At 43.2% G+C, this 16,049-nt stretch overlaps 2 protein-coding genes across 2 annotated transcripts; one reads left to right on the top strand and one right to left on the bottom strand.

Annotated features, from left to right (window-relative positions):
• The first annotated feature begins 1,014 nt into the window (after positions 1 to 1,014).
• On the top strand, positions 1,015 to 9,063 carry hey2 (hes-related family bHLH transcription factor with YRPW motif 2). Its single transcript, XM_084030707.1, has 5 exons — positions 1,015 to 1,706; positions 3,484 to 3,562; positions 3,837 to 3,920; positions 6,255 to 6,336; positions 7,659 to 9,063. Exons 1-5 carry the CDS (start codon positions 1,621 to 1,623, stop codon positions 8,366 to 8,368), a joined length of 1,041 nt encoding a protein of 346 aa, XP_083886833.1. The 5' UTR covers positions 1,015 to 1,620; the 3' UTR covers positions 8,369 to 9,063.
• A 2,088-nt stretch (positions 9,064 to 11,151) lies between these two features.
• On the bottom strand, positions 11,152 to 15,704 carry LOC311026808 (lactoylglutathione lyase-like). The gene is made up of 6 exons (XM_084030505.1): positions 15,548 to 15,704; positions 14,215 to 14,297; positions 13,989 to 14,129; positions 12,825 to 12,892; positions 12,622 to 12,711; positions 11,152 to 11,440 (listed from the first exon to the last, which is right to left on the bottom strand). The coding sequence occupies exons 1-6, from the start codon at positions 15,632 to 15,634 to the stop codon at positions 11,346 to 11,348; spliced, it is 564 nt and encodes a 187-aa protein (XP_083886631.1). The 5' UTR covers positions 15,635 to 15,704; the 3' UTR covers positions 11,152 to 11,345.
• Between the last annotated feature and the right edge of the window lie 345 nt (positions 15,705 to 16,049).

Here is a 16,049-nt window from a genome sequence, read left to right as displayed (position 1 = left end):
ATGAGAGGGTGCTGACAGGTTTCTCTGAGGTTATCAGCTGGAAGGATGGTGGGAAGGTGTGTGTGTGTGTGTGTGTGTGTGTGTGTGTGTGTGTGTGTGTGTGTGTGTGTGTGTGTGTGTGTGTGTGTTGGTGTGTGTGTAGCTGCATTATAATTCCTGCATTAAATCCTTGTTGTATTGCAAAAAAGATTAGCAGGTGTGAAAAGACATCCGAGTGTATGAGTGTGTGTGTGTGTGTGTGTGTGTATGTGTGTGTGAGAGAGAGAGACCTCTCTCACACGATGATTGGGTTTCATTGGGGAGCTGTGGGAACGGCTGGCACACACACACACACACACACTATTTTTCCCCCTGCAGAGACGTGGGAACATCAATGAAAGAGTTTTTTTTAATATTACAAGTTTTCTGAAATGTAAAATATGCAAATGATGCATCATCTTATCAAATATGTGCCAATTAGCATTTCCAGGACAGAAATGAACTTTCTGGTCTGTTGGACTCTAAATGGACCATAACTGACGGAATGAACATCATGCTGGATTGAAGAAGACTTGAAACTAGAGATTGAGACCATAAACTCATGTTTACGATGTTTACTGAGATAATACATCAAGAGAGAAGTAGGACCATTTTCTCATAGACTTCTATACAATCAGACTTCTTTCTGCAACCAGAGGAGTCGCCCCCTGATGGCCAGTAGAGAGAATGCAGGTTTAAGGCACTTTAACTTGGTTTCACTTTTCAGTGGAGGTTGACGCCTTTTTGCTTAGAATAGAAAGCTGATGCGTTCAGGTTCACTGTAATAGTCCAGTCTGAAACCTGTTGTCTTATATAAGGACTATTTTTTTTACTGGCAGAAGTGGCCTCATTCCCATGCATGCCGACACGCACGCACGCACGCACGCGCGCACACTCCGTCTGAACCAGCAGACAGGCGGTATGATGAGGAGAGGAGGGCCACACAACTCCCATCTCAAAGTGGTGTTTGAGTGCACGTGGGCGGTTCCAGCGAGAGAGCATGTGTGTGCGTGTGTGTGTGTGTGTGTGTGTGTGTGTGTGTGTGTGTGTGCGTGGCTCCCAGGCTCCGTGGGAAAGCTCCAGCAGAAGAGGAGGACACACGGTCACAAGTCCTGTCAGCAGCCGACACACGGGCCACCTGCCTCGGACTATTTACCGGACACACTCCGCTGGGAAAACAACTTCTGGAAGCTTTGGAAGATTTTAAACTCGGAAAACTTTTCTTTTACTTATTTTTTAGGGGGAGGGATCGTTAAGCTCACAATTCTGCAACAGGAAACATTTTTTGTCGCTTCCAGTTTTTTTTTTTCTGGGGAGGAAACTAACCTGAAACTTCTTCATCAGCTCCTAGATTTCACAACCCAAACACATCTATAGCTCTGTAATAATAATAATAATAATAATAATAATAATAATAATAATAATAATAATAATAATACACGCATCTGTGCTCCTCGACGGCGCATTTTGTTGTAGTTTATAATAGTTTAGTTTCACTTCAGAACGCTGTTTTGTTCAGAGTTGGAGGAAACTTTAGTTTTTACCAAACCTCCACGTTTCCTCCCGGGAGACGCGGACAGCCCTCCCCGCCGTCCGTGCATCATGAAGCGGCCGTGTGAGGACAGCAGCTCGGCAGACAGTGACGTGGAGGAGACCATCGATGTGGGCAGTGAGAGCAGTTATTCAGGGTGAGTGAGGATCATATTGTACGATGAAAATCATCAGTGGTTAATTATGAAATCTATCTGAAACATTATTATATTAGATACAAGTTAAAATGCTAAAGGAAAGGAGGGAACATGCTCGAAAAGTCTGCAGGGCGATCTTAATTAAATGGCAACATTTCAAAAATATTCCGATTATAACTAATCGTGTGCAGCCATAATATTATATATAATGTTAAAATATTAAGCGATAAAGATGATTACATTTAGTCATTCCTATTAAAGTGACCTGTTTGTCATTAAAGAGGACCGTTATGTGTAAATACAATAATGTGAATTATAAATACAATAATGAGTCCGAATCAGACCAATATTTATAAAAATGTATTTCACATTAAATTAACAGATTAATATGTTTAAATACTACAACTGTATAAATATAGGCTACAGGAGAGGCCGCAAACCACATATATGCATACATTCATATTTTCATCAAACTGACTGAGAAGTATACTGGATGTCCTGCACTGCATATTACTAAAACATCTTACTGGCATCATTGAAATGAAGGGGGGAAATATATATATATATATATATATATATATATATATATATATATATATATATATATATATATATATACTGCCTTCGCCCAATGACAGCTGGGATCGGCTCCAGCCCCCCCCCCGTGACCCTGAATACAGGATAAAGCGGTAGAAAATGGATGGATGGATATATTATATATGTCAGTTATGTATAAATCAAACCAGTTCATGAAGTAAAAGTAAAAGTTTAAAAAAAGTCCCAAATGCCCCATGATTCCCTTTCAATGGGCTATTTTGACATTTGGAGATTTGCTTTCACTTGTTTCAAACTGGATTTTTTTGTTTTGTTTTTTGTTTTTTTGGTATAAAACACTTGAAGATTTAAGTGTGAGCAGTTAAGTGAAATGATTCCAACAAGGCCTGTCATGATGTGAGCAGAGTAAGACCCCACCCGGCTGGCGCTGCAGGCTGGATAAAACAAACGTCATATCTGAATATCAATAAAACAACAATCTAATACTTAAAGGTGAAACCAACTGATACAAACTGTGAGTTGTTGAAGTTATGTTGGAAATAAGTATTTAATCCCCCAACCTTCCTTCGGTGCTTCAACTTCGTTCACTGATTCCCAGCATGTCCTACATTTCCCACAATCCCTTTCAACAACCTCCAGAAAAACATGTCTCTTCAACAGAAGTATTCACATCCTTTACTTGCAGTAAAAGTGTCTATCAGAAAAAAGTAGCTGAAGTACCTTGGATTGGTAATTCCAACGAGGAAGAGTGAGAACGATGTTGAAGGGACGTCTGTTAGTCGAGAAAAAGTTTGTGTGGAGAAAAAGTGAAGCAGTGTTGGTTTTGTTAAATGTCTTCTTTTCTCGAATCGACCAGAATGTCAACATGAAGAGAATATTTCATATTATTTCTGTTTATCTTACTGTAACATCTACAGCTACTGTTTTAGGACGAAGAAGTAAATTGTTTTATAATTCAGGAAAAGTAGAAATATCACAGTCTAAAAATACTTAAAAGTAAAAGTACTCAATGTCCAGAATTAATGTCCAGAATTATATTCTGATTTAATTGACAACAATGTTTAACTTTAGATCCTTTTACTTTGTCAATATGGAACCAGTTGTACAAAATAATCTCACAATCACAATCTCAATCTGTTGTCACATTTAAATCAAACGTTACTCCACGTTCCTCCTGGATTAGTTTGCGGTCACATGTTTATGATATGCTTGTGGGTTTCAGGCACATGAAGGCGTCTTTAATAAGATGTGGATCACCGACCACAACCACTCAAGTGATGGCAAGGAAAAAACGCAGAGGGGTAAAGTTTATCTTCCATCACTTGTCTTCTTCCAGACGAGCAGAAAGAAAACATTTATTTTCTTTCTCTATTTGCGTCTGAAGATTTCTCCTAAATTCTTCTGAAGTTATCGTTAGATAATTCCTCATTTGCATATTTAAACATAACATTTCAGAAAATACCAATAATAGCAAATATAGTTGTCTGAATGTTATTAAACAATGAGAGTTTCATGGTGACATGTATAAGGTAGGTATTAGGTTTGAGATTCTCAACGTTTTCTCGTCTTTGTCAGATTATCGAGAAGCGACGGCGAGACAGGATCAACAACAGTCTGTCAGAGTTACGGAGGCTCGTCCCAACAGCCTTCGAGAAGCAGGTGAGTCTGTTTCTCCAGAAGCTTCTCCAAGGATCCAAACAGAACCCACAGATAGACTCAGCTCTCGACCGGAGATGAAGCAACACTGGAAACCTCAATTCAATAAAACAAAATGCTTTCTGTTCTGTTGGGCTCCGTTGTTTCTGGGTTTAAGGTCACACCACACAGCAGCAGCTTCGTGTCCTGTTTTATTTGACAAGAGACTCATTTGTACGATGGACAAACCGTCTCTCTGTCTCTACTCTGAGTTTCACGTCTCAGAGTTCACCGAAATCAAGCGAAGCGCAAATCAAAGCAGGCAAATCGATCCGTTGAGGGGTTTTGTAATGAAACTTTTGCTGTGACCGTCCTCTCATCCCCACATGCATCATTTACCTGCTGACTCCTTTTCTAAGGAAATGACATAGATGACAAAACTGAACCTTCTGTGTCTCATTTCTTTGTAGTTTGCAGTCACGTTGTGCTTGAATTTAAACTATATCATAATGACAACCTGACATGATTATATGTGTCATCACAAAACTGACTAAACTAAACTAGTTAAATCATACATAATATTATCATTGCCCAAATACTCTCATGATCTGCAAAACCATCATGTATTCCAACATTTCACCTGCAGAGCATTTTTTTTTCGCCATTTATATTCAGTCTGAATGTGCTGTTTATCTCTGATCTCCACATTGTAACTTCACTCTATCAAATAATCAGTCAAATCCCACTTTTTATACACAGCTCAATAAATGAACACTTAATCATCGCAGTATAACACCAAGTCAATTAAACTTTGTCCAACTTCTGGAAAAAGTAAGACAAGCCCCAACAAGGGAATGGTTTTGATGTGGAGGCCGTAGACAGGCGTTCTCTCCTTCTCTAGTTTTGGGTTCTCCGAGTGTCCTTGTCACTAGCTTTAGCATGAGGCGGTACCTGCAGCCCAATCAGGTCCACCTCCATGTCATAGCCAACGGTACCCTGACTGCTGTTAGGTACCGGGATGAAATCCTACGCTGGTGCAGTGGGTCCTCGGTTCCTCCTGGTGCAGTGGGTCCTGGGTCCCTCCTGGTGCAGTGGGTCCTGGGTCCCTGCTGGTGCAGTGGGTCCTGGGTTCCTCCTGGTGCAGTGGGTCCTGGGTCCCTGCTGGTGCAGTGGGTCCTGGGTTCCTCCTGGTGCAGTTGGTCTTGGGTTCCTGCTGGTGCAGTGGGTCCTGGGTTCCTCCTGGTGCAGTCGGTCCTGGGTTCCTCCTGGTGCAGTGTGTCCTGGGTTCCTCCTAGTGCAGTGGGCCCTGGGTTCCTCCTGGTGCAGTGGACCCTAGGTTCCTGCTGGTGCAGTGGGTCCGGGTTCCTCCTGGTGCAGTGGGCCCTGGGTTCCTCCTGGTGCAGTGGACCCTAGGTTCCTGCTGGTGCAGTGGGTCCTGGGTTCCTCCTGGTGCAGTGGGTCCTGGGTTCCTCCTGGTGCAGTGGGCCCTGGGTTCCTCCTGGTGCAGTGGACCCTAGGTTCCTGCTGGTGCAGTGGGTCCGGGTTCCTCCTGGTGCAGTGGGCCCTGGGTTCCTCCTGGTGCAGTGGACCCTAGGTTCCTGCTGGTGCAGTGGGTCCGGGTTCCTCCTAGTGCAGTGGGCCCTGGGTTCCTCCTGGTGCAGTGGACCCTAGGTTCCTGCTGGTGCAGTGGGTCCGGGTTCCTCCTGGTGCAGTGGGCCCTGGGTTCCTCCTGGTGCAGTGGACCCTAGGTTCCTGCTGGTGCAGTGGGTCCTGGGTTCCTCCTGGTGCAGTGGGTCCTGGGTTCCTCCTGGTGCAGTGGGCCCTGGGTTCCTCCTGGTGCAGTGGGTCCTGGGTTCCTCCAAATCTAATTGAGCACCTATTGGATGTTATGTATAGGTGCAGCAGACGCCCCCAAGTACCACTGCAGACTGTCCAGAAGAATGTTGTTCATTTTGTTTTCAACAGTAAAGACTTTCAACTTGAAGAATTGGTTCATTAAGATCTGATGTGTGATTTAAGTGTTTAAGAGCTGTGTATTTTCTTCCCGCAAAATACTCCTTTAATGCTAAACAAAAACGTTGTTATCATGGATAATTATGAAATCTTTATCTTGCCATTGTAATTCTTTTAAAATGATATTGGAGAAGTGAAGGTGTTAACCAGTGAATCCAGCTGCTGTTGTGTTCGTTTGGACAGAAAACCAGCATGGTCTTATATCACACACACTGACACCACTGTTTAAAGGGATCTCAACCTTTTTCTCAGTTCGGTGTAACTATCATGATTGAACCTGGTTGGATTTGTACAGATTTGTATCTTTCAGCTTATCCTGCTTTAACTGTTGGTTTGTTTCATCAGGGGTCAGCTAAACTAGAGAAGGCTGAGATTCTGCAGATGACTGTGGACCATCTGAAGGTGCTGCAGGCAACCGGAGGGAAAGGTAACCAGATAAATGAATCCTTTTTTACTCTGAAGTACCAAACAACATGTCCGTCACAGCTACGTTGGCCGACAGAAACCAGGTGTCTGAAACTTGCATTTCCTCTGTTGGCCATCAGGGGGCGACTCCTCTGGTTGTAAAAAAGAAGCCCGGTTGTATCGAAGTCTATGAGAAAATGAGCCTACTTCTTAACTTGATTAATTATCTCAGTAAACATTGTAAACATGAATTTGTGGTCTCAATCAACATTGTTCAGTCGGTTTTCATCTTACAATTTTAACCTCAGTGTGTTTTCACTTCATCAACTTAATTGTAACATTTCTGTCGCCTAAAAAATCAGTGTTCAGTTGCACATAGCTCCATCTTCTCGGGTCACTTATGGTTGCAAAAAAACAAAGATGGTGATGGCCAAAAACCAAGATGGTGACGGCAAAAAACCAAGATGGTGATGGCCAAAAACCAAGATGGTGACGGCCAAAAACCAAGATGCTGACGGCTAAAAACCAAGATGGTGACAGCCAAAAACCAAGATGGTGACGGCCAAATACCAAAATGAGGACAGCTAAAAATACCAAGATGGTGATGGCCAAAGACCAAGAGGGCAACCGCCAGAAACCAAGGTAGCAAAGGCAAAAAAACAAGATGGCAATGGCCAACATGCGGACCTTTTGAAACACAGTCTATGATGAGGACAAGAAGTCTGAATCAGCTTGGACCAACACCAAGAGCAGCAGTTTTGCAGGATTGACTGAGAATGTTTCTGCTTCAGGAAACTCAATCTACCATCAACACAGAATAGAAATCCACATAAAAGGAGCTGAGTTTTCCCTTTAACAGTTATTTCTGCAAGATGCTGGTGAGTCGGCCGTCGTCATGATGCGTTCAAGTGCAGCTTTTAACAGAAGACGCGTTTGAAGTGAGTTTGAATGTCGGAGTGGAGGAATGTCAGTCAAACAGAGGGAGGTGGGGAGTCCATGGGAAAGGACTGCAGGGATAAAAGCACCACTTGACCCTGAGCAGCGCTGTTTGCTTTCATTAAGCCAGCGGGGTGGGGGGGGGGGGGGACGTGTGAGGGAGGGGGAGAGGGACGAGGTCATTGTTGCTGCTGCGTTCACTGGCCGACTCTGCAGCGCTCCTTTGGGTTTACCAGCAGCATGTAAAGTCAAACAGAACAAACAAAAAGTGAGCGGATCACCCGGGAAAACTAGAACAAGTATATCCCCAAATGAAGAGCGTCTTGCACTTCCTGTCCATTGATTGGTTGACATGGTGTTCCTCACGTGGTTCAGGAAACTGACCTCTCTCTCTCTCTCTGTCTGCAGGTTATTTTGACGCCCACGCTCTGGCCCTGGACTTCCTGTCTTTGGGTTTCAGGGAGTGCGTGACGGAGGTTTCCCGCTACCTGTGCGCCGTGGAGGGCCTGGACTCCAGTGACCCCCTGCGCTCCCGCCTCCTCTCCCACCTCACCTCCTGCTCCTCGCAGCATGACGCTGCAGCCGTCGCCATGGCCTCCCACTCGCCACTTAACCACCACCTCCACCACCAGCAGCAGCAGCAGCAGCAGCAGCCTCACCCTTTACCTCACCCCTTCCACCCCCACCACTGGGCTGCTGCAGCCGCTGCCGTCGCCACCGCCGCAGCCTTCCGGCCTCTGACGGCCACCGCCGCACCGTACGGACCGGCTGTCTCTCCAGATTCCGCAGAAGGTGGCGCCCCCCAGAGGCTGGCGGAGTTGTCACAGCGCAGCGTAGCCTCCTCCTTCTCCTCCCACGCAGACTCCACCTCCTCCCCGTCCTCTTCCTCGTCTCTCATGCTCCCCCGCGCCCCTGCTCCTCTCTCCGCCTCCCTCCTCTCCCTCTCGGCATCGTTTCCCATCAGCCTCCACAGAGGTTTCCCCATCCTCCCTCCCTCCTCCTTCCCCTCCACCACCAGTCCTCCCGTCTCCTCTTCCTCCTCGTCCTCCCAGACTCCTCACAGCAGCAGCAGCAGTAAACCCTACAGACCGTGGGGGACTGAGGTCGGAGCTTTCTGACTGTTTCACTGACGCTGCTGCTGATTAACAGCCTGGAACACACTTTTATCACCACTCAACAATTTCTGACAAATAGAAAAAGTAGTGTTACAGCACACTGACCCTTTAAAACCTTCAGACCTTAAACGCTGACTATGAGACAAAAACCAAAGTCTGAGATAATCAGGTCTCTGATGTTTAACCAAACTAACAGGACTTTTTTGAAGATAATAAAAAGGTGTCACTTTTCAAACCAGTACAGTCTGAGACAGTTAAACAATAACATAATAATCAGAATGTTTTACCTTTTCCACATGTGGTTCACATGTAAACGGTCAATTCACCATCAGATTCCCCGTGTGCCTTCTTACAAATAAAGATGACGTAAAAATATCACCGCTGTCATGAAAAGAGCAGCATTATGGTGTTTTTTATTCACAATAAAATTTACATTTTGATTTATATGTTGAGAGATGTACTCTGACCCTGTTTGAAATCCTTGTTGTGCTTTTAAGTTTCTGGAAAATAGCTTCAATGCCTGAATTATGATCATTTAAATATGATACGAGTGTGATTGTAACTTTGAACTACGTCTAAATATGGAGAGAGCGTTCAACAGGAAGTTAATAATCTCTGTTGCAAACAAAGGTTTATGGTACATAAACATTTTTCAGCAAGATCATCTTTACAAACGAACACCACTTTTATGATTTTTGAAGAGTATTTACCAAATATTTTATATCGTAGCCGGCACATTTTGAAGCTTTTACGTGCCTTTAAAAAGGCGGTTGCTAGCGAGTAGCTAAATGAGACGACATCACTAGAACACTACCTTTAGCTTAGTGGTGGTGACATGAAGTCATGTGACCGTAGTTCTGATTTATACTGCTGATTCTTTCTTTGATAGAAAGTGGTGATCATTTGTGAAGATTATCTTGCTGAACAAAACATTTATTTGCCACAGAGATTATTTTCTGCAATAATCCACAATCCAATTGGAAAATGTCATTAACTTTCTGTGTGGAGGGAACCAATGTGATCCTGTTGGCGCACAAAAAATACATCATCCTGGCATAAATCTGTAGTTATCTACATAGAGTGAATGATTTCCGACAACACCAATAACTTGCATAGAAAAATCCCTGAAATGGTCCTTTAAACTGACATTCAACGCCGCCATGAACGCTTCAATTAGCTGAAGCTCATTCAGTGGAGAAAACGGGTCCATTTAGTGGCTGGTAGAGCTTTTGATCGTAGCACATGACCCTGAATTTGCCACGTTGTCATGGAATCCTAGATGTTAACATTTCCATTTTATACTGAGCACTTTAAGCACCATGTTGTCTTAAAAAATGAGGCAAAGAAAAAAGATGGAATTTGAACATCTGTGGGAGGACCATGTGATCTGATAGAAAGTGAAATGATGGACGTTGTGGTGGGACTGTTGTCAACATGAGTTCAGTTCATCTCGACCTTCTTTAACGTTGCGTATGAATGAGGGACCAGACGGTTTTACAGAATCCAACACGGTAATCCTCTCCTTCATCTCGACGTTGATGTACTGAAACCACTGCTGCAGCCGTTAAATCATCCAGAGAAGAAGAGCGTTCCAGCTGAATGGGGGATTAAAGGCTGACAGGCCTGGGAACAGCTCTGCAGGCCCTAAATCCGCCCGGTCAGCCGACACGGTTCTCACGCCGGGACGCCGCTTTGAAGTGACCGGTGGTGAATTGGGTGACATGATCCAGTCAGCACTTTACATAGAGAGAGGGAGGGGGAGAGAGAGAGAGTGGGAGACATTGAAGTAACGAGGTCCTCGTCTGTACTGGAGAGAGTAAAAGTACTTATACCACAAGTACTAGTCAGGCATTCAAAATCACACTGAAGTACTAACGTGTTAGCATAGATATGTAGCCACTGACATTGCAGAATCATCATACATGAATAATTCATGTGTTCATCACTTTGATGTTGCAGCTGGTGAAGGTGGAGCTCGCTTTAATGATACGATATACTTTAATCTTTAATCATTCACCATCATTTATTACTGCTTATATTTGGTTTTACAATATTTACAATATGTACAATATTTATTTAGTTGAGGAGAAGAATATCAATACTCAAGTATTTTGTACTATTACTTTGTACAAGGACAGGTCAACACTTGTCAACACTTGTTAACCTGATAATACAAGCATTTATAAAAATGTGTTGACCTGATAATACAAGCATTTATAAAAATTCAGAGAAACCTTTTCATACTCTCGCGTGAAACTCGCGTCACGGCATCGGCTGGCTATCCTCTGCTGCTAACGCTAGCGCAGTGCTAGCGTTAGCAGCAGAGGATAGAAGCTATCAGGCAAGTGTTCTTTTAAATAAACTCCTGATGTACTTATAAACTTTCAAATGCCTTGTTTTGTGAGCACAGACCCTATGTGTACTACTGCAGACGTTTGGTAACATTCCATGCATTATTAGTGGGGTAATTTACGAGATTTACATAATGTACCATAGCGCTAGTACTACTCGGCTGATAGCCCTATCTTGACCAATGTTGACCATTGCTAAAAATGCTGACAGTACTCCTGTGTAAGTGTTATAAAGTTCTGTGTAGCAACTTTTACTCATAGTGGTAGTATTTTTTGAGCGCAGTACTTCTACTTTCACTGCAGTACTTCGTTCACCACCAATCATTTATCATTACAATTAGCAGATGAAGTTCCCGACAGCACTCAGTTTGTTCAATGTTCTGCAATGAAAAACAAATGTTTGTTCTGCATCAGACAACAGACTCGAAGAACAACTTTCTGTTTGTTGTTTTTTATTTATTTTTCAGGTTTTTTGAGCAACTTGAGCACAAAACTTTAGAGAGAAAAGTACACGTAACAGTAGCCGGATGGCAACGTAGAACAGAGTTCATGTTAGTATAAAGGGTTTGTCATGTACAAAATAAAAGTCCCACGAGGCCCTGAATATTTCCCCACACTGTGTCTCTGCTTTAAGGTGACATTAATGAGACCATGTTGTTAGGACTCAGAATCTCAATCCAGTAGCCGTCCGGGTCCTTAATGAAGGCCAGATCCTTCATTTTACCTGTGAGGAGGAGCAACATGGTGGGAGTTAATAGACGAGTGAACACACACACACACACACACACACACACACACACACACACACACACACACACACACACACACACACACACACACACACACACACACACACACACACACACCTCAACCCTGGAGAGGTGCATCTTTTTGGGAGCCATCGAGACAAACAGGCAGTAAAGAGCTCCACCTCCTGGTGGAAACATGCATAACCAACAACATGTGGCTGATGTAGCACACCGCCGACTGAGATAATATTACACTAACAATAAGAAGGGAAAGTCATAATCTAAAAGAAACTGTTTGAACTGATTCATGCAGGAGGTTAGCTGGTAATAAATCACTGGCTGTTTGAATGTGTAAATTAATAGACTTATAATATCTCTGACCATCTAGTGTCTGAGTCGTGTCTTACAGTCCTGCAGACTGACTGCTACTTTGATGTTGCTATGGTGATTAGAAGACATTAAAGAAATCTTCTTGACACTTCTAAAATTGTCCTTCTGCAATATTTCCCCAAGGGGCAATAAATTATCTTCTATTCTTTTAGAATACATCTCAGACACCACACTGATTAGATTTACTTCACGTATGTATTTATAGTCATCTATCCGTTCTAGATGCTCAGTGATATTACGTTAAGTCTATTCATTTACACGTTCACGGTCAGTGATTTATTAGCAGCTGTCCTTCCAGCCCGTTTAAACTGTTGCTTTCAGTTTGATTGTGTTTCATTTACAGAATCAAATCGGTGTGTAATGATATTCAGCCTAACACATAAAGCTCCCTCCCCCTCAAATAAACTCAACGATATGAAATATTTTCCCACGTTGTTATTTCATCTAAAATCTTTTTCAAGTCGTGAACTGTCTGATTCCATCTCCCACACTCATATTTAAAATAAACGATAATAATTATAATAATAACACAGCTGGTAATTATGTATATTTTCCTTCCTGCTGCCACCAAGACTGACTACCAAATGCGGATTCATCCACCGCTGAAAATAGTCCCCATCGACGTCAGTATTTCCTCCTGTTTGTGTGGTAAAAAAACTACAGTGACCACAAGTATTTGTGTGGTGATTTAAAGGGATTTGTTGACATAGAAATATCTGGAGTCTCTGGTCCGTCTGACCCAGGCTGGACCTGGTCCCTGACTCACCTGATTCGGGCCTCTTGAGGAACGTCACTCCTTGCTCTTCAAACACTTTGCAGGCAGCGTAAACATCGGGAACGGCGACACCAATGTGACCTGCAGGAAGGCAGCAGGTTACACCCAACACACACACACACGTTAAGAACACAACATGTACTATTTTAATTAAATAATAAAAGTATGTCACACATCTACATTAAACTTCTCACCAAATCCTCTCGGTTCGTTGTTCCCATTGTGGTACGACAGATTCTCATCCGACTCTGAACCCCAGTTACTGACAGACAGAGAAATAACATTCATTCAGACACTGAAACATACTTTATCAGCCGAGTCACAGAGATCAGGTTTTCTATTAAAGCTGCTACAAGACAAATGTTTCCAAGCACCAGATTCCTTTTAGAAAAGCTCTCATTTTACTGCAGCAGAGTCTGGCACTCAGTCCTAGTCCTGGATCTCCCGTGCCTCCCTTCCCTCCAGCGGGACCAGTAATACGTCCTGGTCCTCCAGCAGCAGGGAGTCGGCTCCAAGTCGGGTGAAGCTCTGCTGCTGGCTGGAGGAGGAGCCACTGTCTGGTCAGCCAGATGTGGGTCTGTCTGTGGTGGTCTGGTTGCTGCTGGAGGCCCTGAGCTGAAGGAGTTAGTGGTGAACCTGCGTGACTTCAGCTGATTTTGAGGGGAATCCGACCCGGTGACATGAAGCATAACTCCATAGAAATCACAATCTTCTCTTTTACTTCTGCAGCTCGTAAAGAGGCATCAGCGTTAAACGGAGACCCTTTCATAAGCTGTCACAAGTTCCTCACAGGGACTTTAATGATGGACAAAGAAAGAACACTGAATTATTTGTGTCTAAATAGCAGGGAACAGGTTTATAGTTAAAACTGTGATGAGCTGGAAACATTTCATTTTTAACATATGACCAGACGTATGTGGACACCAACAGCCCTTTAAATCACTTCTGAAATCCCATATTTAAAACCTGGCATTCATGTGATGTTGCTTTGCTTTGTCTTGTTTTAAAACGATTATTTATTAATATTATTAATAATAAAATGAATGATATCTATTCATTTTGATAATCCAATAGCTAAGTTCTACTTCTACTAATAATAATTGCTGATTATTTTAAATTAATTTTCATTTAAAGACTTTTGGACTTGTCATAGACTAAACTAGATGAATTGATCAAATGAACTGCTGAGTCATCAATCATGATGCCAGGTTAATTTACATTCTGCCATGTCATCCTTCCCTCTTCTGGTATCAGCTCTTCCAGAATGCAAAGCATTTCCTTCTGGAGCCGTCTGTGTTGAAACAGAGCCGTGGTCTTAGACATCACTGCACTGCCGTCGCCGTGGTCGCTGTACGTACTGTGTGAGCTCTATGGTGGCTCGGCGGGAGAAAGTCCACGCCGTCCGCTCTTTGATGTCGGCCGGGATGTCCGACTTGTCCTCGTAGCCCAGGAAGTAGAGGGTGAACCGCATCGAGGGGAAGTTGATTTTCTGGAGCAGGCTGGGAAACCACAAAGGAGAGGAGGTCAGAGGTGAATACAGAACAAAGACGTCTGGAGGGATTCAGGATCAGACCGAGGACTCACGTCATGCCCAGGATTCGAGTGTAGAAGTCCAGAGACTTCGCCGGATCTTTGACCCTCAGCATCGTCTGCTGCATCATGTAGTCCTGCGGAGACCAAAGTCATGAGGAATATGTAAAGCTGCTGTGATCAACATGTTTGGACAAACACTGCATTATATTAGCAACAAACCGTCCGACTCTGCAGCTCTCAGGAGCGTTTTAAGGCTTTGAGCTCTGTTTTTGGTCTCCACCACACCCTGAGGGAAATATGTGTCTCCTTTCTGTAGCTGTTAAACGCTCCACTAGGTTCACCAGTGAGTCTCTATTAGCTGCTGAGCAGGTAATGAACTCTTTAACAGCTGCTTGATCAGTTTGATGAGACGGAACCAAAACAGGTAAGTTCTGGACCAGAAAGGTAAATAAAAATGAGCTGAGGATGCAGAAAAACTCTGTAGAGTGATACCTTTCATTTCATTTGTTAATATATACAATAAAACAAATGTAAAAAAAAATAGAAGAGCAGCTATAAATGAAATAACACCATTTTAATATCCATTTCCATAAGGTCCTGGGCCAGCTGTGGGGTTTGTCAAAGAAAGCAGTTATTTGAATGTCAAAGCCTTTGATACAGAATTTATTATTCACAACACAATAACACAGACTTTCTTCAAAATCAGTTAGAAAATGATGTGAAATGATGATAATAATAATACCAATAATAAGAAGAGACTGGCCTTGGTTACATACTTGTGGCTGGTTACAGAATCTCTCCACCGCCCTACACTCTGCCTTGAGTGTCATTTATGTAAAAACACGCACAATTAACAAAACTGTCTGATAAGTCATTATTCCTCATATTGTAAATATTTAAAGATGTGATGATAATATCCTCAATATGCATCATTATGACCACAATAACCATGTAATTAAAATCATCATGTTAGACTATAATGTGGATACTAAGCAGAGTTGAAAACAGTAAAACGTTCGTGTTCTCTCCTCTGGTGATCATCTGGATCCTCTACAAACCTCACTGGGACACTTTAGTAGAATACAAACGTGTCATTGTCCCCTGAGGATTTACCTGATTTACCTGCAAAGACAAGCAAGCTTTTTAAAGACACGCTTTCTATTTTTATTTAACACTTAAAACCTCTCTAAAATGAGTTTTCTGTGAAAGTGTGAGTTGTCAGTCTGGCCTACAAACAGACAGACAGACAGCTAGACAGACAGGTAGATCACCGGCAGCAACAGGTCGGACCGCTTTACGACCTGAGCCCGCAGACTGCGTGTCCCGCCGCGGCAGTGAAATCAAAGTATTAGTCCACGCAGCCCGGTGAAGGAAACGTACGGACCTTGGTGATGGGAGCTCCCTCCGTGCAGGCAGCGGACACGGCCTCGTCCGACAGTCCTCCTCGCTCCTCCATGACGCTCTCGTCCATGTCGATCAACGCGCGGGGCTCTCCGTGTCCGCAGCGCTGCCTGCAGGTGCTGCCTTCAGGTGCTGCTCGGAAGATTGTGCTCCTGAAATGTGACAAAAAGTAACACGGGGAACATCCTTGCTGCATTATATTGGCTATTCATTTTTTTTTTCTACTTTGAATGATTTGTGTCAATTGGGATGTTTTAACTTTTTATTTTGAAAGATATTTGTTTCGATTTTGACACATTTGTATCATTTAATAATTTTATTTTAGCCTTTTGTTGATATTGTTTATATTATATGATCGTCATTGAGGACCCTGATTATTCCCAATAAAGGTTTGTTCTGGTGTCCCGTTCAAACCTGATAAAGATACACCCTCTGATTTCACTCTAACAGCATGTTGCCATGAAGACGTGCTCACTTTCCTGGGT

This window comes from Eutrigla gurnardus, assembly GCF_963514095.1.
Source record: "Eutrigla gurnardus genome assembly, chromosome: 16".
Classification (NCBI taxonomy): Eukaryota; Metazoa; Chordata; class Actinopteri; order Perciformes; family Triglidae; genus Eutrigla; species Eutrigla gurnardus.
The sequence above is the reverse complement of the archived record's forward strand: the minus strand, read 5'-3'. Positions and strand labels throughout refer to the sequence as shown.

Bases quoted from the DNA above. Each gene is read 5' to 3' on its own strand.
- hey2 (XM_084030707.1), top strand. From the start codon at position 1,621: ATGAAGCGGCCGTGTGAGGACAGCAGCTCGGCAGACAGTGACGTGGAG. The intron at 1,707-3,483 runs GTGAGTGAGGAT...TGTGGGTTTCAG, and splicing joins AGTGAGAGCAGTTATTCAGG to GCACATGAAGGCGTCTTTAA. The intron at 3,921-6,254 runs GTGAGTCTGTTT...TTGTTTCATCAG, and splicing joins CAACAGCCTTCGAGAAGCAG to GGGTCAGCTAAACTAGAGAA.
- LOC311026808 (XM_084030505.1), bottom strand. From the start codon at position 15,634: ATGGACGAGAGCGTCATGGAGGAGCGAGGAGGACTGTCGGACGAGGCC. The intron at 14,298-15,547 runs GTCCGTACGTTT...TGGTCTCCGCAG, and splicing joins AGGGAGCTCCCATCACCAAG to GACTACATGATGCAGCAGAC. The intron at 12,893-13,988 runs GTACGTACAGCG...TCTGTCTGTCAG, and splicing joins GCCACCATAGAGCTCACACA to TAACTGGGGTTCAGAGTCGG.